The sequence below is a fragment of the Pan paniscus genome, chromosome 16 (assembly GCF_029289425.2).
Source record: "Pan paniscus chromosome 16, NHGRI_mPanPan1-v2.0_pri, whole genome shotgun sequence".
NCBI lineage: Eukaryota > Metazoa > Chordata > Mammalia > Primates > Hominidae > Pan > Pan paniscus.
This window is the reverse complement of record NC_073265.2, coordinates 73463107-73482746: the sequence shown is the minus strand read 5'-3', so window position 1 is coordinate 73482746 and position 19640 is coordinate 73463107. Positions and strand designations below refer to the sequence as shown.

Here is a 19640-nt window from a genome sequence, read left to right as displayed (position 1 = left end):
TTTTATTAAGAATTTTACATAAACCATAAGATATATTTTATGCTACTTTGTGAGCCTTCTTCCTATCTTAATTCTTTTTGAGAGAATTCATTTCATTTTCATTTGGTTTGTTTTCTTTTTGTTACAAAGATGATCTATAGAACATATAGAAGTATAAGAAAATTAAAGTTACTAACTGATAATCACTTAATGATTTAGTATCTGATTGTTTAGTCTTTGTTATATTTACTGTAGAGAAACATGTCTACAGTTGTAAATTTATTATTGTTATGTATACCATAGTAAAAGTTATATGTACTTTGAAGTTTTGCAAAATTGAGTTCATGTTATAAAATTAATTCCTGATGAACTTTTATGTGCTAGGCACTAGTCTTTTTATTTACTTATTTTTACTTTTTTTGTTTCCCTCTGTGCCTATGCTTACCAAGTCTTTTTATTTTTTACTTTTTATTAGCTCTTTCAATCCTCTTAATAACTTTAAAAGAGGGTATTATTAATATCTGCATTTTATGGATGAGGCAACTGAAGGTAGGTAACTTGTCCAGAGTCACAGGTGGCAGAGCAAGGATTGGAACCAGACAGTCTGACTGCCCTAGGCCCAACCAAGAGGAGCTGAGAGCAAGCCACGGGGCAGAAGGATGTTGGAGGCTGGTTTTCTGTTCAGTTAACATGAAATGTAGGCTGTAACCTTAATTCCAGGACATTACTGAGAAAGCCTTCCAAAGCCAGAGGGGTTTTTTTTGTTTTGTTTTGTTTTGTTTTCCATGACCATGACTTTTGAGCAAAAATTTGGTTTTGTTTAAAGGCAATATGGTGCTCTAAGAAACTTCCACTCACACTTATGGAGGGAATGGTAGTTGAGCTAAATAGTGAAATGCTGTAGCACACAGCCTTTAGGGCAGCTTCTGACCTATTTCTATGGTCAGGAAAGACACCTATCTTTGCCTGCTGCCCACAGCCTCTAGTTATTCACCTTCAGAATTTCCTAGTCTGTGATCACATTCAGATGAGAGATCCGTTTTGTTTTTTCCAGGGTAGCAGGAAGTGAGTCACCACCTATACTAAGCAGTCTAGTCTTCTGTGTATAAATGAGCAAGGGTGGGGAGCCAGATCTGAGAACCTTGTGTAATGCTGAGATGCTCCAAGAGAATCCAAGAGGATGTCAAGATTATGCATGGTGGTAAAGTGGTCTCATGTTAGTTGTACCCACAGCTCTCATCAGAAGCAGACACAGATACTTTTTGTAGGAAAACATCTCTAACTTAAGCCTGTATGATTCCCAAAGATTAAAAGCAGGCAAATATGAATTCAGTCAAATCATAGCATTCAAGTAGTCTCAACCCAACATATTTGAGAATTGTTAGAAACAATGAATATGTTTCCCAAAGACTAGGTTTTGGAATTATCAGATACAGAACACAGACTTCAAATATTAGAATTGTGAGAAAATAGTTACATGTCAAACCTAATATAAAAGAAAGATGGACTCATTAAATTGAGCAACAGAAAGGCCACCAGGAATGATGAGGAGGACCTGAAAAGAAAATGGATGAACTAGAACTTACAGAAATAAAATATATAGCTGGGTCTGGTGGCTCACACCTGTAATCCCAGCACTGTTTGGGAGGCCGAGGTGGGAGGATGGTATGAGCCCAGGAGTTGGGGAGACAAGCCTGGGCAACATGGTGAGAACTCGTTTCTGTAAAAAATACCCCAACACCACCAAAAAAAAAAAAAAAAAAAAAGTAGCTGGGTATGGGGCACGTGTCTATAGTCCTAGCTAGTCAGGTGGCTGAGGAGGGAGAATCACTTGAGCTCAGGAGGCAAGGGCTGCACGTGCATGCCACTGCAGTCCAGCCTGGGTGACAGAGTGAGACTCCGTCTCAGAATAAAATGAAATAAAGAAATAAAAAATGTAATTGTTGAAATAAAAAACTCAGTGGATGGATTAGACATCAGAAGAAAGAATTAATTGGTTAGACAATTATCTCCCAAAAGTGAGTCAGTGTGTTACACAGAGAGACATGAGGATAGATGATAGGGCAGAAGTTGGTGGGGTTGTAGGGGGAGGGAGATCAGAATGAGGTCTAAAATATGTCTTAGTGGAATCCCAGGAGGAGATATTAAAATTATATTAGAAAGTGAGAGAAATAGAAGTTCTAAAGGCGATAGAAGGAAGTCCACATAAATCAGTCACAACAAATGTAAATGGACTAAAGTTACCAGTTAGGTGGAACTAATAAAAGAATATCCAGCTGTTTTAATCCATCATATTTAAAATATAAGGATATGAGAAGATTGAAAGTTTTTATAAAGGAGAGAGAGTAATAAAGATATGGCAGTATACATTAACCAAAAACAAGTGATGGAGCTTCAGTATCAAAAAAGGATTTTGGAACAGAAAGCATTAGTAAGAAACTTGATGCTGACTGTTAATTAGGAGGATGTAGCAATTTTCATATTTTATGTACCTGTCAAAATAGCCTCAAAATGCAGGAGAAAAACTGATAAAACCACAGGGAGAAATTGACAAGTCTGCCAGCATATTTGGAGATTTCACCATACCCTGCTTACCATAAGTAAGTTACACAGAATGCCCATATGTAGATTTGAATAACCAGTGAATGGACATGGTGTAATGGACAAATATAGACCTTTGTACCCAATAATTAGATATTCTATATTCTTCTCAAGCATATGTGGACTGTGGGAGAAACATTAATTATATATTAATTCATAAAGCAAGTCAGAAGATTTAAAAACAATTGGTACCATCCACACCATATAATTTATAATTTAAATATGAAGCAATTAAGGTTAGAAGGCAATAATGAAGAGATTAACAAAAAGCTACATGAATTTGGAAATTAAACACCCTTGTAATTCATGGTTTAAAAAACTCAATACAATTTTAGAATGCTTAGAATTGAACCATAGTTAAAATATGAAACTTCTCTCTATTCCTCTCTCTCTCCCTCTCCCTCTCTCTTCCTATCTGGAACATTCAAGAAGCTAATCTTTTTCAATGAAGAACACCCCAAATACTGAAAAGTAGCAAAAAGACAGATGGCATTTCATGGTAATCCCTTCCCCCAAGAGTGTAGAATGTTTCTTTAGCTTCTTTGATAGTTTGTTTACTTATTTATTAAGTACTTACTATAAACCAGACTCTGCTTTAATTTGTGATGAACAACCTAGAGATTAAGTCCTGCCCTATGGATTTTATATTAGAGTGAGAAAAACAGATAGCTAAGTCTGGAGCTCAGGGGTGAGGCCCAGGTTGGAATTATAGATTCACTTGACCAAGGTGAAACCTGGTGTGCCCCCTCCTACTTCACATCCCCAGACATACTTCTAGAACATTTCTGTTCTGTTCTTGTGTATAAACTCTTCCTTTTGAGCCTCTCTCCATTGATGCATGTCAACCTCTACTTGTCTTTTGTTGATTTTGAGGCCACTTGCCCATATAACTTGGAGGATATTGAAGAAGAATCATACCGACCTGGTTCTGCTACCTAACAGCTGAGTTACTTTGGTCAAGCTCTTGGACTTCTGAGGCTGTTTCCTAATTTCAAAAGTGGGTATATGATGTGTTAGGCCCTGGTGGGTTGCAAGGAAGAGGTACACACATATCACCTTTGATGATGAGGGCCGAATGTTAACTTGGATGGAAAGTCATCCAAACAGCGATATTGTCTCTGGCCCTAGTAATTTCAAAACCTCACAGAATATTAATTTAGCAGTATTTAGGATAGGGTTTGAGCTCTGAAGACCTACAGTGTGGTTATTTGTTCATATGGCTGTTTTCCTTACTAGACCATGAACTCCATGAGGGCAGGGTCTACAGTTTCATCTTTCTATCCTAGGCACTCAGTTCAGTGCCTGATACATAATAATAGAGGCACAAATGTTTTAAGAGTTGAGGAATTTTCAACTCTTACTGAAAGAATAGGAAGATATAAAGGCTTCTCAGAGACGGTATTATTTAAGCTGATTTTGTTTTTGTTTTTGAGATGACGTCTCACTCTGTCACCCAAGATGGAGTGCAATGGCGTGATCTCAGCTCACTGCAACCTCTGCTTGCCAGGTTCAAGTGATTCTTCTGCCTCAGTCTCCCGAGTAGCTGGGATTACAGGCATCCACCACCACACCCAGCTATTTTTTGTATTTTTAGTAAAGACGAGGTTTCACCATGTTGGCCAGGCTAGTCTCAAACTACTGATCTGAGGTGATCCACCCACCTTGGCCTCCCAAAGTGCTGGGATTACAGGCATGAGCCACCATGCCCGGCTTATTTAAGCTGATTCTTTAAGGGTAAGTAGAAATTTTTTCCAGGTGAATAAAACCTTGAGCTATTATTCCAAGCAGAGACCAGTAGGTGCAAAGACACAGGGATATAGAGATGTTGAAGTTTACCAAACACTGCTAGATTAAAAAAACAAAAAGGAAACTATCAAAATCAAAAATTAAAATTAAAAATCACCTAAAATACAAACTATGAATGGGCTTGGCCAGAGGTCACATCGCAACTGAGTTAACTATGACCGTAGACACTCAGTAATGGATGGAAGTTTTAGGGAAAACACATAACATTCTCAGGTTGTTGGCAGAGTATCTGGAACAATTTACAAATACGAGCATTGAATTCTGGGAATAATTACACTGTAGTGATATCATTTCCTTCTCTGCGTATGAAGCATGTATGTATTGCACACTGTTCAAGGTGCTGAAAATCAGACTCTTCTCGAGCAATCAAGGGAGATGGATGGGTGAGCAACTGATTATCATGTGACAAGTGAGGTAACAGAGATATGACTAAGATGGTATCTAAACAAGAAGAAAGGAATTATTCATAATATATGGAGTTCTGGGGAAATATTTCTCAAATGAAGCCGGCCGGGCCGGATGGCTCCCACTTGTAATACCGGCACTTTGGGAGGTGGAAGTGGGAGGATCCAGGAGGATCTAGGAGTTCAAGACCAGCCTGGTCAACAGAGCAAAGCCCTGCCTGTTTCTGTATTTGAAAAAAAATAAGTAAATTATTTTAATGAAATGATATTTGAGCACTCTGGAGCACCATACAAATATAGGACAGACTGAAGGAATGTATCTGGCTTGAGTTAACATTTATTGAAATTTTATATTGCAAAAATAGTACATATTCACTGTTTTGAAACTAGAAAGAATTGATAGGCAAGGAGGGCTGTCTACAAAGCACTCCATAGATCCACCATACTGAGACAATGCTTAATGCTTTGATGGATTTATTGTATACTATCTATGCATATGCATGTATTATATACATACATATGCATGGTTAAATAGAAATATTTCTCCTTGGTGTTAATCCATTTACTGTTATGCAGTAAATCCCCAAAGAGCACATTTGCTTTGCCCAAGGGAGTCTTTTGCTACATACTGCTGTACATAATGAAAACTAAAAAATTGGCTAACTTTTCAGCCTTGTGACCTTGTGGTGATTCAAATAGAGGCTTCATCAAAGGCAGATTCAGAAATGAACTTGGTGTGTGGGTGGTTATGCTTGGCATTATTGTTTGTAATAGTATGATAGGGATGACTTCAGTGTCCACCAACAGGGAACTGGTTAAGTAAACTGTGGTACATCCAAACGATGAATACTGTGCGGTTGTAAAGAAGAATGACAAAGACCTCTGTACTCATGTAGAAGAACTCACATATATTGTGTGTGTTTTAAGAGGAACAAGGAATGGTATAGTATGTATGGTATGCTACTTTTTGTGTTGAGAGAGAAGAGTAGAATAAGAATATACGTGTGTATTTGCAAAGATAAATTCTGAAATGATATATAAGAAACCAATTAAAAGTGTTTGGCTGTAGAAGGAGAATAAGACTGTGAATGGGATTTGGCCACATACTTTTATAGGTAGTTATATTTAAAAATTTTCTGAACCATGTGTTTGTACACATGACCTTTTTAAAAATTAGTGAATGAAGGAATGAAGTAGGATTATGAGAAAGAGATAAGAACAAAGGATCTAAGGGGCTGCCCATCTTTTTAGTACCCAGCGAATATTAATATATAACAATAGCAGCAAAAATTGGAAGAGTAGCCCCAGGAGGGTAGGGAGTCAGCCTTTCCTTTGTCTTTTCCTCAATTTCATATATTAAACAAAATAATCTGAGAATGATAAAACAATTTGAAATAAAAAATGTCTCCAGATCTCTTAAAAGGAAGCTGGGGCAGCTTTCTGTAGCGCACTTCCCAAAAATGGGCTGATTTACCTCAAGAGGCAGGGATTCTAGCCTACATGGGATACATACAGGAGAAAACAAAATCAGAAAAAGAAAAGAGATTTAAATATAAATAAATGAAAATAACAATTCTCCCTCATTATAAAGGAAATAATTCTTTTTGTAATAATTTGGATGACAAATATTAAGAAAAATCTTTAATTTGCCACTCAAAACACGGTGGTTTGTTGCTTTTTATACGTTTTTATGCACATAAACCTTTTAAAAAGTAGAATCGTAATATGTAGTCTTTTGTCACTTACTATATTTTGGGCATATTTCTGTGGCAGTAAATATATCCTGGCATCATCATTTTTAATAGCTGGATGTATATTAAGTTAATCACTGCCACCCCAGTGGTGAATTTTCTTATACATACATTTTAATGGGCTTGAGCAAACATTTTTGGACTGAATTCATAGAAGTAGAATTTCTGGAGGAAAATAATTTTTAGGGTTTTTAATAGAAATTTTCAAATCATTCTCCAGGAAAAGTGACTCCGGTTATACTCCCACCAACAAGGACAGAGCTCCAGGTTCCCCTTTCCATTTGTCATCTTTCCTGCCTTTATACAGAAAATCTCATTGTTTTCATGACATTTCTTTGATTTCTTGTGCTTTTGAATCTTTGTATATGCCATTGGCCATTTTTATTCTTGTGAGAAGTGCCAGTTTCTCCATTGCCCATTTTCGGTTGAAAATCATTTGTTTTTTTTCTCAGTAATTTTAAAGATTTCTTTATAGACTAAGGATGCAAGCCTTTTATCTGTCATTGAGGTTACAAAAACTTTCTCCCAGTAAGTAATTTGTCATTTCATTTTTTCTTCTTTTTCCTTTCCTTTCCCTTTCTTTCTTTCTTTCTCTTTTTCTTTCTTTTCCTTGTTTCTTTCTTTCTTCTTCTTCTTCCTTCCTTGCTTTCCTTTTCTTTCTTGCTTTCCGTTCTTACTTTCTTTTCTTTTCCCTCCCTCCCTCTCTTTCTTTTTCTCTTTTTCTTTCTCTCTCTTTTTCTTTCTTCTTTCCCTCTCTCTCTTTCTTCCTTTCCTTTCTTTCTCTTTGTTCCCTCCTTTCCTCCTTCTTTCCTTTTTTTTCTTTCTTTCTTTCACTAGCCAAGCTCCAAAGTCACATTTCACTTAATTTTTATCCTGCCAAATTTGAAAGCCTTTTAACTTCGTGATTTTAGTGTAAACAGGAGCAGGAGAAAATGTAATTATCTAAGTCTCGCTTTGTCACCCAGACTGGAGTGCAGTGCCATAATCATAGCTACTGCAGCCTTGAACTCCTCGCCTCAAGCAATTTTCCCACCTCAACCTGCCAAGTAGCTAGGACTACAGCTGTGTGCCACCACACCCAGCTAATGTTTAAAAATTTTTGTGGAGATGTGAATTCTCTATGCTGCCCAGGCTAGTCTTGAACTCCTGACTTCAAGTAATCCTCCCACCTCGGCTTGCCAAAGTGCTGGGATTACAGGTGTCAGCTACTGCTCCTGACCGAGAGTTTAGTTTTGTTTGCTAGTGGTGTTCTTGGTATCTTTTCATATTTGAGGTTTTGGGCTAGTGCTGAAGTATTACACTCACCACCCGAGGTCTACAGGACTTTTGGTTTAATATTGAACAGATGGAACTGTTTAGTTCTGCATCTTTGCAGGTATACAGAATGTGCCTACCAGGAATCTGCTTTATATCCATTGAAAGCAAGAAATAATACAGTAAAACTTTGCCTGGCTTGAGGCTTTGAAAGAATGGCGTATTCTGGTTTAATTCTATTACTTTGGAAGTATGAAGGTGAAAAAAATTCAAAACTTAAATTTCCTGTTGAATGCAATTTGAAAATATAGCCAATGATTCCACTTTTCTTCTCTAGTAAGGTTGGACATTCTGATCTACTTGGTGTTTTATTATAGAACTGCTAGTGTGCTTGAGTCTTACATTGTGAAGATACTTTTTTAAAACTTGAGATGTAAGAGGATGTAAATGGTTTTGTAGGAGATGAGGCTGGATGAGAACGGACACTTGTAAACATACTTTTTAGACTAAATCTCCGATTGCCGCTTGTTTTTCTTATGGAACTCATACAAATAAAACACATTGGATGGAGGGTGCGAGTAGGAAGGAGATTCTTGTCTTTTAATTGCATGTCATTGTTTCATAACAAGGCAGAACATATGGTAACCCTGGCTTTGGACGTACAGAAGGAAACACATTTTACTACCTGCTGTATGCCAGAGGTTCTTGAACACTTGGAGGGATTACTGCAGCACAGATTGCTGAACCCTACTCCAGGGTTCTGATTCACCAGGTCCAGGGTGGGGCCTGAGAGTTTGCACTTATAAAAAGGTCTCAGGTGCTGCTGGTGCTGCTAGTCCATAGACTACATTTTGAGAACCACTCTTGTCTATTAAGTGTAAATTGTAGAACTCTAGAAAAAAGCTTAGTTCGGTCTGGGATAAGAAGCACACAGGTTATGGAGAAAATCATGAAAGATTCAACCCTTGATCCCAGCCTAGTGTGGATTTCAGGTAACAAGCAGTACACAGTGACATAACACAATTCTTGGTTTTCATGATTGCAAGTCATAGCCAGGTATCAAGTGAGAAATTCAGTTTCATTTGCAAGGCTTAGAGAGGCTGGTGATTCTAGAAAAATGGGCCTTGTATTTGTTTTAAACCAGTAAAGAGCTTTAAGTGCTTATTAAATTGGAAGTTTTGTGTTCCTACTTATTTTGTATCTTATTTTATTTTATTTTATTTTATTTTGAGATGGAGTCTTGCTGTGTCGCCCAGGCTGGACTGCAGTGGCATGAGCTTGGCTCACTGCAACCTCCATCTCCTGGGTTCAAGTGATTCTCCTGCCTCAGCCTCCCAAATAGCTGGGATTACAGGCACCCACCACCACACCTGGCTAGTTTTTGTATTTTTAGTAGAGACAGGGTTTCTTCATGTTGGCCAGGCTGGTCTCGAATTCCTGACCTCAGGCAATCCACCCACCTCGGCCTCCCAAAGTGATGGCATTACAGGCGTGAGCCACCGCACCCGGCCCAAAAGCTTTGTGTTTTTAAAGATATTAGACATGTTTCTTGTTTTTAAAAGAAATCTTAACAATAATGTACGAGAATAAGACAAACATTTTTCCAAAAAAGAGAAATCCTTGTGATTATTTTCTGTTATTGGAATGTCGGATACTATAGTCGGCTTCATTAATCATCAAGAATGCTATGGATTTTCCATTTTTATAGGATCTATATCTCAGTTAAGGTAATATTGGTAATTCTTGTGCTCCATTTGAAGATGAAAAATATAGGCCAAAATCATAGACTTTGCATAGAAGCTGGATAATGAAGACAGCTCTGGAGGAACACATAGATACACAAAGACACACATATATAAAGTATGCACACATATATTTTTTAAAGTTTATTTTTTACAGTTTTAAAGCTTTTAAAGCAAAAGCCAGCCCCTCCCCTCTCCCAGAGTGGGCGGCCCCTCCCCTCTCTCTTAGTGGGCGGGGACAGCAGTTGCATGGGCAGCTTTCCTTATGATGCCACAGGTCCCTCTGGACATGCTGCTGCCTGGCCACACCTCCTTTCCCTTTCATCTTTCTCACTGACCAATGGGCTTGGAGCATTAAGGCCACGCCCCTATTCTGCGTTCCATTGGTGCCCTGGTTACGCCACCTGTGGCTCAGTTGCACAGCTGCCTGGTAGGTGACTGGAGGCATTGAGCAGCGCTCACTGGTATTTCGCTGATGTGGCCCCAACCCCGCCTCCCTCCCCACCCCGCGATGTCAGAAAAAACACAACAGGGGAAATTGGCCGCAGCCAAGAAAAAGGTAAAACACACCAGGTCATGGCCCCCAACCCAGCCACAGATCCCCTCCGATGACAAGACTGGTGCCAGAGTCCATACCACTCCTGAGGCATACCAGATGGGGCCCCCCCAACCCCAGCCCCTCTGGGCTCCCCCAACCAAAGCCTAGTCAGTCAGCCCCACGCCTTCAGCAAGCAGCCCAGTCCTTGCCCTTGCCAATCACCCCAGGGTGACTTTGGGCAGGTGACTCCTGGGGCTCCCTGCTCCATAATCAGCCCTCACCTCCTGCCACCCCAAGCCCAACCTCCCTGGGCTCTTTGGGCTTGCGTCTCCCAGGACCTGGGTCCCCCAGCCCCAGGCCCTGCCCTCACCAGTCATCCCTGGGTGGCTTTGGGCTGGTGACTCCCGGGGCTCCCTACTGCAGACTCTGCCCTCCCCTCCTGCTGCCCCAAGCTCGACCTCCCTAGGCTTCTTGGGCTGGCGTCTCTGGGGACCTGGGTCGAAACCGTGTGTGTCCCTCCCCCATCGTGGAGCAGCGACTCGGGCATCGCGCTGATGTGGTCCCCTCCCCTGGGAGGAGTGGAATGCAATGATGTCACAGTGCCCCTAGGAACTGTCATTACTGCTGCAAGACCGGCCTTTGATCGTACAACCCAGTCCCCTAAGTTTTCTCACCCCATTTCTGCTTCCTCTGGTTGCAGCACAAATTTCCAGCTGGAAGGGGAGTGGAGACTATGGGACCTAGGAGCAAGAGGTTTCAGGCTGTCTTACTCCCTTCACATAGACATTGACAGTGGGAAAAGCCTACACTTCCCCTGTGAGCTCAAAATGTTCACAGTATCTCTGGGTGGCAATGGAAGAATGGGTTTGGTTTGGTTTTTTCCCAGGCTTCTACTTTCCAGAGAGATTTTAACATTTTTTTCTGAGTTCTCCACGGTTCTGGGACCAGACTGCCCTTCAGTCAGTGGCCTCTGAAGTGAGATTTGCTCATCTTCTGTGGAATAGATCTTGGGAAACTGAACTTGACAGCTTGAATCTTCCTCATATCGTCTCAACCTGGGGTACTTTGAGTGCCACAGGATAAATGTGGGACATCTTTCTGAAGCATCATTTTCCCTTGATTCTCTTGAGAAAATGCATTAATGTACTTAGGGATGACAGACACATAGGTTTCCAAGCGTATACCAGACTTCGCTCTGAAATGAGGCTTGGGTTGTCCTCTTTCTGATAAATTCCCGGATTTAATAGAAAAGCTGCCTTCTGCCATGAGGACACATTGATATGAAAGTGTGAGAGGTACTGTTGCGCTTCTTCACGCTAGCAGACCTGTGAGGATGTGTGACTCTAAACCACACAGCCTACAGTTCCTGCCTGCTTCATGTTTACTTTTCTACCTCTGCCCCTGGTTTTGGTCCCTGGCAGCTGCTGATTCATGGCAAAACCCCAGAGCTTGGAGTCAGAGGACTGAGTTTAAGTTCCAGTATTGCCTTTTTTGATCTTTCTTTTTTTTTTTTTCTATCCATGATATCAATCCCTCTCAGTCACTAAGTGATTGTGACAACACCTTGTACAGTTGTTGGTGGCATTACATCAGATGGTATATAAGGGTATTTTGTCAAAACTGTAAAGGAGGATGTGGCCGTAGGGGCTGATCATTCTCATGAGTGTTACTGCTCTTCTTTCCCACAGTTAAAAGCATATTGGCAGAGGAAGAGCCCTGGCATTCCAGCAGGAGCTAACAGGAAAAAGAAAATCAATGGCAGTAGCCCTGACACAGCCATTTCTGGTGGTTACCACTCACCTGGGGATGTGAGTCTCGGCGGGCCAGGGTCCTGGGGACAGGGGGCCCAAGGGGCAGTAGAGGGTAATTGTTAAGATTGTAGATGGACTGTTGGGTACTGGTTAAGAATTCTGGATTTGAATCCTACCTCTCCGTCTGCTAAGGATTGATTAGGGATTGATTTGCATATGATTTACGGCAAGTTGCTTGAGGTCTTTGGGCCTCTCTTTTCACATCTGTATAATAGAGGTGGTATTTTTTGACTTCCATTTGTGAAGTTTAAATGAGATTCGTTATTGTTGCTTTTATGTGAATCCTTAGTACATGGCCTGCTGCAAACACCCAGGACACCGAGGAAATGGTCGTTGCTGTTTGATTTTCCTGATCCCCAGTCTCAAGGGGAAGCCAGGCCAATGAGAAGAGCCACTTGCCATCAGGCTGTCCCTTTAGGAGTCACTGAAAGGGCCCCAGGGTGGGATGGTGGGGAGATAAGAACCACGAGAGAAGTTGGCACAAATGAGTTATGGGAAAAAGGGTCCAAGATAGACAGAAAAGAAGCTTTTGCCAGTTGATGGGGGAAGAAAGGAAGTCAGAGGGCTTAGACAGTGAGGGGGGACAGAACATCTCCATGTGCACTCTCATCTCTTGCAGTCAGCAACAGGTATCTACGGGGAGGGCCGTGCATCCTCTGCTACCCTGGAGGATCTGGAGGTCAGAGGCCCTGGGCTGAGATGCAGTGACCCTGCAGGCCAGCCCTCCAACCTCCTCCCACAGCAGGGGCTTGTTGCCCCTCTGCCAGCTGAGGCAGCCCACACACCCCCACCAGCCCTAATGATTATTCTCTCTACCCCTCCCCACAATCTTCCTCCAACTCCTTCTCTCTGCATGCACCTCAGAGCCAGTACCAAGAACTAGCAGTGGCCCTGGATTCAAGCTCCGCAATAATCAGTCAACTCACTGAAAACATCAATTCACCGGTAAGAGTCCAGTGGGGTCCCCTGATTACAGCTGGTCAATCCCGGACTCCAGTTTCCTCTTGGGGCCCTGAAGAAAGGGGCTAGGGGCCCCTGATGCCAAGGGCAAATGGGGAGCTGGGCACCCAGGTCTCACCTGGAGGGACCCCAGAGCACAGAACATGCAGCATGGCTCTTCTGCACTGCCCTCTTTGCTGACTCTCTCTTCTCCAGACACCCCTGCTCTAGTCCTTGCCACACATGCCCTGGGGTTGTCACCTTTCCGGGAAGCACTAGCCTGACTGGTTGTCAGGGGTCCATATTTCTGCCCTGCCTCAGTCCCTAATTTGCTTTTTGAGTCTGGACAAGTCATCTCTCCTCTTTATGCTCGTGTTTCTGGAGGAGGTAGAGAGTATCAAAGGTCTCGGTTAGCTCTGAAAGTCAGAGATTTAAAGGCCCCTAGAATGGAAACCTCAGGGCCAAGGGCTCCTGTCTGTCCTTTGCTGTTTTATATCTCTGCTATGAAGAACTGTACCTGGCCTGTACATGCTCAGTAAATGTTTGTTGAATGAATGCACGTTTCTAAATCACAAACTGGCAGAAGGGGGGTGGGCCTTTCTCAAACTCTGTCTCTAGAGGTTCACCAGCCCCTCCCTCCAGGGCCCTTTTCCCCCTTTGCTTTGGGCAGGTTCGCACATCTAAGGAGGAGAAGAAGCATGAGATACATCGGGTACAGAAGCTTGGGAGGAGCTTGTTCAAACTCAAAAACCAGACGGGTAAGATGGGGCTGGCATGACCTGGCAGCAGGACTGGCATTAGAGGGCTGTGGGGGTGACTTAGAATGCCCCAGGGAGGTGGGTGGATGGAAGGGCTTTGAGGCAGAGGGAAAGAGGTCTGTGCCAGGGGAGGACAAGTCTTGTCATCTCCATGAGCCTCAGTGTCCCCATCAGTAAAGTGGGAGGAGTGCCCATTGTCAGCCACCCACAGTGCTCTCTATCTGAAAGTGACTTGGAAGATTGGCTACCATCTCGGTGTGAGGAGTCATTAGCAGTGAGGCCAAGTTTGGGAAGCCTGAGAGGAGGAGCTGTGCACCAAAGGGAGGATTTTTTTTTTTTTTTTTTTTAATCTAGAGGCCCTTATTGTCTGCTTCCTTTCTCAGCTGAACCCCTGGCCCCAGAGCCCCCAGCAGGGCCATCTAAGGTGGAGCAGCTACAAGATGAGACCAACCACCTAAGGAAGGAGCTAGAGAGTGTGGGAAGACAGCTCCAGGCTGAGGTGGAAAACAATCAGATGTTGAGTCTCCTGAACAGGAGACAGGAGGAGAGGCTACATGAACAGGAGGAGAGGCTACATGAACAGGAGGAGAGGCTACGTGAACAGGAGGAGAGGCTACATGAACAGGAGGAGAGGCTACGTGAACAGGAGGAGAGGCTACATGAACAGGAGGAGAGGCTACATGAACAGGAGGAGAGGCTACATGAACAGGAGGAGAGGCTGTGTGAACAGGAGGAGAGGCTACATGAACAGGAGGAGAGGCTACATGAACAGGAGGAGAGGCTACATGAACAGGAGGAGAGGCTACATGAACAGGAGGAGAGGCTACGTGAACAGGAGGAGAGGCTACATGAACAGGAGGAGAGGCTACGTGAACAGGAGGAGAGGCTGTGTGAACAGGAGGAGAGGCTACATGAACAGGAGGAGAGGCTACATGAACAGGAGGAGAGGCTACATGAACAGGAGGAGAGGCTACGTGAACAGGAGGAGAGGCTGTGTGAACAGGAGGAGAGGCTACATGAACAGGAGGAGAGGCTACGTGAACAGGAGGAGAGGCTACGTGAACAGGAGGAGAGGCTACATGAACAGGAGGAGAGGCTACATGAACAGGAGGAGAGGCTGTGTGAACAGAAGCTGCCAGGGCAGGAGAGGCTGCTGGAAGAGGTGGAGAAGCTGTTAGAACAGGAGAGGCGGCAGGAGGAGCAGGAGAGGCTGCTGGAGAGGGAGAGGCTGCTGGACGAGGTGGAGAAGCTCCTGGAGCAGGAGAGGCTTCGGCAAGAGGATGAGAGGCTGTGGCAGCAGGAGACTCTGCAGGAGCTGGAGAGGCTGCGGGAGCTGGAGAGGATGCTGGAGCTGGGGTGGGAAGCCCTCTACGAGCAGCGGGCCGAGCCACGCAGCGGCTTCGAGGAGCTGGTGCGTTGCCCCACCTGGGGAGGCTGCCCTCTTCCCTAGCCCTCAAGGCCTTTGTTTCCCCACCTGTAAAATGGGGCATTGTAGCCTTCACATGAAATGGTACTTCTAAAGGCATCTGTGAGCCAGAGCCCTGCTCTGATGGCTGTGGGAGAGAGGGGATATTTTTCTAACCTGCCTCCACCCTTCCCGGTGCCATGGGAGGCAGACACTAAGTTCTGGGGTCTCCAGTTTTAGTGGGTGGCCACTGATTGCTTCTCTCTGTCCAGAACAACGAGAACAAGAGCACACTGCAGCCGGAGCAGCAAGTAAAGGAGCTGAAGAAGTCGGGTGAGCTGAAAGAGACTGTAACCTCCGACCCATCCAAGAAGATGTGGGAGGCGGGCACCAGCCTCTGGGGAGGGGAGGTGCCAGGCCACAGGCAGCTGCAGCCTGGGGACAGGTGACCCCAGCACCCTCCGGGGCAGTCCTATGACTGTTTCTTGCTTCCTGCCCTCTGACTTTTAGAGGTGGGTAGCCCTGGGGTCCTCCCAGGTCTGGACATCATCATCCCAGCTAGAGGCATGGAGCCCCCCAATCACAGAGGAAGAGACAGTGGTATAAGAGGCTCCTTATGTCGGGTGTGGTGGCTCACGCCTGCAATCCCAGCACTTTGGGAGTCTGAAGCAGGACAATCACTTGAGGTCAGGAGTTTGAGACCAACATGGCCAACATGGTGAAAGCTCATCTCTACTAAAATTAAAAATAATAATAATAATTAGCCGGGCCTGGTGGTGCATGCCTGTAATCCCAGCTACTCGGGAGGCTGAGACACGAGAATCACTTGAGCCCGGGAGGTGAAGGTTGCAGTGAGCTGAGATTGCACCACTGCACTGCAGCCTGGGACACAGAGTGACACTCTCTCAAAACAAAACAAAACAAAACAGAAAAACAAAAAAGACTCCTTAGATTCAAACTGGATTCCGGCCTCGGTTCCACTGGTCATAATTCAACTACTTTGCATCTCTAAGTCTCTGTTTCTTTAACTTCAAAAGGAAGTTAGCCTTTTCCTTGCAGAGGTCCTGAGGATTAAATGAGATAATACGTGGAAACATTAGGCATGTAGCACACTTAGCAGATGGTGGTTGGCTCCGCCTGCTTTTCCACCAGTCTGTGGCCTACAGTTTAAATGCTGGGAAAAAGGACGTGAGATTTGATGCTAGGGAAGGAGGCATGGGGTTCTAGGCAAGGGAGCCAGTCTCTTAGGCATGGAGCAAGGGGCCAGGGGCCTGGGCAGGCCACAGAGCCCCACAGTGCCCTCGCTACCCTATTAATGGGCCAGGAATCTGGAAGCCAGCCACCACATGTCCTCATGCCCAGGGTCTTCCGGCAGGTGGAGCTGAAGAGCCAAGAGGCTCCCAGTCTGCAGCAGCAGCCAGACCAGTATCTGAGCCCCAGTCCCACAGGAGCTTGGGTGTGCGGACAAGCAGAGTGATGAGTAGAGCCCTCAGGCGGGGTGGGCAGGCAGGAGCAGGGGAGGCTCGCACTGTGCTCAGATTCCCACCCCCCTCCCTCTCTCTGAAGATCTTAGTGAGCCTCACTGATAGCATGGAGGCTGCACCGGGAGAGGACAGGGAGGGTTCTCCCCCATGACAACCCCACTGCACAGTAGATCCAGCAGCTGCTTCCTCTAATGCAGGACTCCCCAGGAGCACCCAGGCTTGGGTGGAGAAGCTGTTGGTACAGGAGAGGCGGCAGGAGGAGCAGGAGAGGCTGCATGCCATTCTTTTCGGGCTGCCGAGAACAGGGAGATAAACATCACCATCATCTAAGAGCGGGTCAAGAAATTTAAAAAAACAAACAAAACATTTAAGGGGTTAATATCCTACACAATTCATTTACTTCATTTGAATGTTAGAGCCACTTATGTTTATTTGTGTTTCTAATTTATAGTTTAAATTTATTTGTGTTTCTAATTTATAGTTTAAATTTATTTGTGTTTCTAATTTATAGTTTAAATTTATTTGTAAAAAGTTAAATGAGAGTGGGTCTTTCCCTCATGTTCACTCTGGCATCCTTTAGCATTTTTTAAATTTGATAATTATAGGACGCTAGCATGCATATCGAGTTTGCCCTTATGTGGTGGGAGTTCAAACACACAAAGACCCACTGTATGCACACAACTGTTCTTGCTGGTTTGGGATAGGCTGCCATGCTTTTTTAATGTTAGTACAGCCTGTATATTCATTACGGAATTCAGATAAAATTTCCTTATGTTCTGCTGTTATGTTTGATCGAATCCTAATCACAGTGAGCTCTTCATTAGCTCAATATGTGGTTTGCCCTCAAGTGCGCGGTCTATTACTTTGTAATATGCCACTGTGAGTACTGACATTTACAGTTGTTTAAAGGTGGAGCACTGGAAACAGCCTTTCCCCCTTTTTCTGTGTATTGGGGATGGGAGTAATAACATTTTGGGGAGCTTTTTAAATCTCCCAGAAGAGGAAAGTGGCCTGCTCTGGCAGGTGTGTGCAGGATAGAATATGTTTCATTTGTTCTGGTGCCAAGAATGAGAACTGTACTACGGTAGTTCCCTTAGGATTTGCATGTGCTCTGGGCTCATGAAGATATTGCATCATGAGCTGTGGCAGTTGTACTCTTTTTTGACGACCTGAAAAGGGATTATTTCTGAGGAATGAAAGGCTCCCATCATGACTGTGGATGTGGAAAACCTTTTCTAGCTGAGAGCATTTATATCTACAATACATTTTAAAGTCAGAGTTCATGTTCCCTGTTTTAATCACATGACTACATGTCCCAGTACACAAAAGGGCACTGGTTGGCATTCTCCTTAATGTATTTAGTAAAGATCAGAAGAAATCCTTTAAGAGTTTAAATGTCCCTGGAACAGGCATACAGGCTCTAGTCAAGAATGAATTCGAGTGAAGGAAAGCTGTGTGACACCTGGCATTCCTCTATGTTCATGGAGCTTATTTGAGGCTAGAAGATGGATTTTACCATCTAGACCTCTCTGGCTAATAGCTAGTCTTCAACCATCTGACATAGGAATTTACTTCTTTTCCTTGAATGGAGAACACTTTAAAAATAATAACAAACATTATTATAAACTAATATATGTGAGAGTACTTAGTTGAAACAAAAAGGAGTTTTAGTAGACAGTATTATACTACATTTGAAAATCAAGGAGCAGTTTATGCAACGTAAAATGTTTACAAACTGCAGCGCAATCTACTGTTTGTGAATGTCAGAGTGTCATAAGGCAAGTGTCTATACAATCACGGAGTTATATTTCCTCACAAAGTTCTTTACGAAGAGTGAAATATGTTTTTATACCTCTCAGTTTCAGTTAGAGGCATATTTTGTGTAATATTTATGGCTTAAAATGGACTACAGGTCCTGTTCTTGCCTTTTCTGAACTTGCCGCTTTTGCATTCTTTGAGTTCAGTTTAAAGACACTTACTTTAACTCCATTTTAAACCCTCGGGCTAGAAATTGTACCACTGTTAATTAGCCACGTTATTTGGTCTAACAGTTTTTGTTTATCATTCTGAAACTGAGCTTATCTAATACATTGATAAATTATTTCAAAGGTATTTTTATAGTTCAAATCGCTTCACTTTTACCCTGACACGTATAAATGACTAGGAATGACCTTCAGATAGCGTTTAGCAACTGTAACCAATCTGACAATAATGTGTTCATCAGGTACCTGTGGATTAAATCACATACTGGCATATTTAAGATGAATGCCAGTCTGAAAAATAAATATACTATATTAATTCAAATATGACTCTTTGTGTAGGTATTTTGTCATATGTTTAAGAAAAAGCTAAAGAGGATGGAAATCCTATGACAATAACTCAAGTCTTTCTTCAAAGTGCATGCAGTCTTTTGCAGTACCTCATTCAGCCAAGTATTTGTTCTCTACCTCATTCAGTATAAGGCAGCCTTTAATTTGCTTAGACGGCAACATTAGAAGGTTAGAGTTCAGCAGGAACACAGAATTTTAAAATGTGACTTCAACTGAATAAATTTGAATTTCTGTAGGGAGTAAAGAATCAAAACACCTATTTAAAGACTGCAAAATATGATAATTATTTTTAAAGTAATTGATTAAACCTGGTAGGTTTTCCCAAAATGAAAAACAGTCAGTTCTAAAACCAAAGCTGATTTTTAGAAAATGTGAAAATGTAAGTCAACCCTATCCATAATAGATTCTCTAAAACTTTATCTTACAGTCACTTTCAAATAACTATTCAAAAATGTAACTGCTATATTAACGTCTTAAAATAATTTAAAACATTTTAAAATATGAATACTGTAGTTTAAAACAAAGAATCTAGGGGAAGGAAAAGTAGACAAAGAAATGCCAATTCCAGTCCAAAGCTGTATTTGCCAAGTTTTCTTAGAATGACTTTTACCGATTTATGAATTCTTATACACATAATGCATAATGGAAATACTGATTTTTGTCTAAAGTGGCATTATTGACTGCTTCTGTGATGCTACTATAATGTAATACATTATTAAATTGTTTCAAGGTGCTGTTTTGCCTAAAATTTTTGTGTGTCTTGAAAACTATAGTATTGGGTATTGAGACTCTGCAAATTCTCGGCATGCTTGGCATGAGGTAATCGGTTTTTATTCTT

The 19640-nt window shown here is 42.8% G+C and overlaps 1 protein-coding gene and 1 pseudogene across 3 annotated transcripts in view; both read left to right on the top strand.

Moving 5' to 3' along the window:
• The window catches only part of LOC117976090 (putative golgin subfamily A member 6-like protein 3), a 31362-nt gene extending 11812 nt beyond the window's left edge, over nt 1-19550 (top strand). For 2 of the 3 annotated variants that reach the window (XM_063596893.1, XM_063596892.1), the window contains 5 exons: nt 11764-11883; nt 12751-12831; nt 13496-13583; nt 13967-14994; nt 15261-19550. In XM_063596893.1, the coding sequence (XP_063452963.1) occupies nt 14098-14994; nt 15261-15437 (1074 nt within the window). In that variant the 5' untranslated portion in view covers nt 11764-11883; nt 12751-12831; nt 13496-13583; nt 13967-14097 and the 3' untranslated portion in view covers nt 15438-19550. Of the gene's footprint in view, nt 1-11763; nt 11884-12750; nt 12832-13495; nt 13584-13966 lie in introns of all 3 variants that reach the window. The other variant, XM_063596894.1, reaches the window with a different exon arrangement.
• On the top strand, nt 3-13603 carry LOC134729053 (uncharacterized; annotated as a pseudogene).
• Nucleotides 19551-19640: the final 90 nt, after the last annotated feature.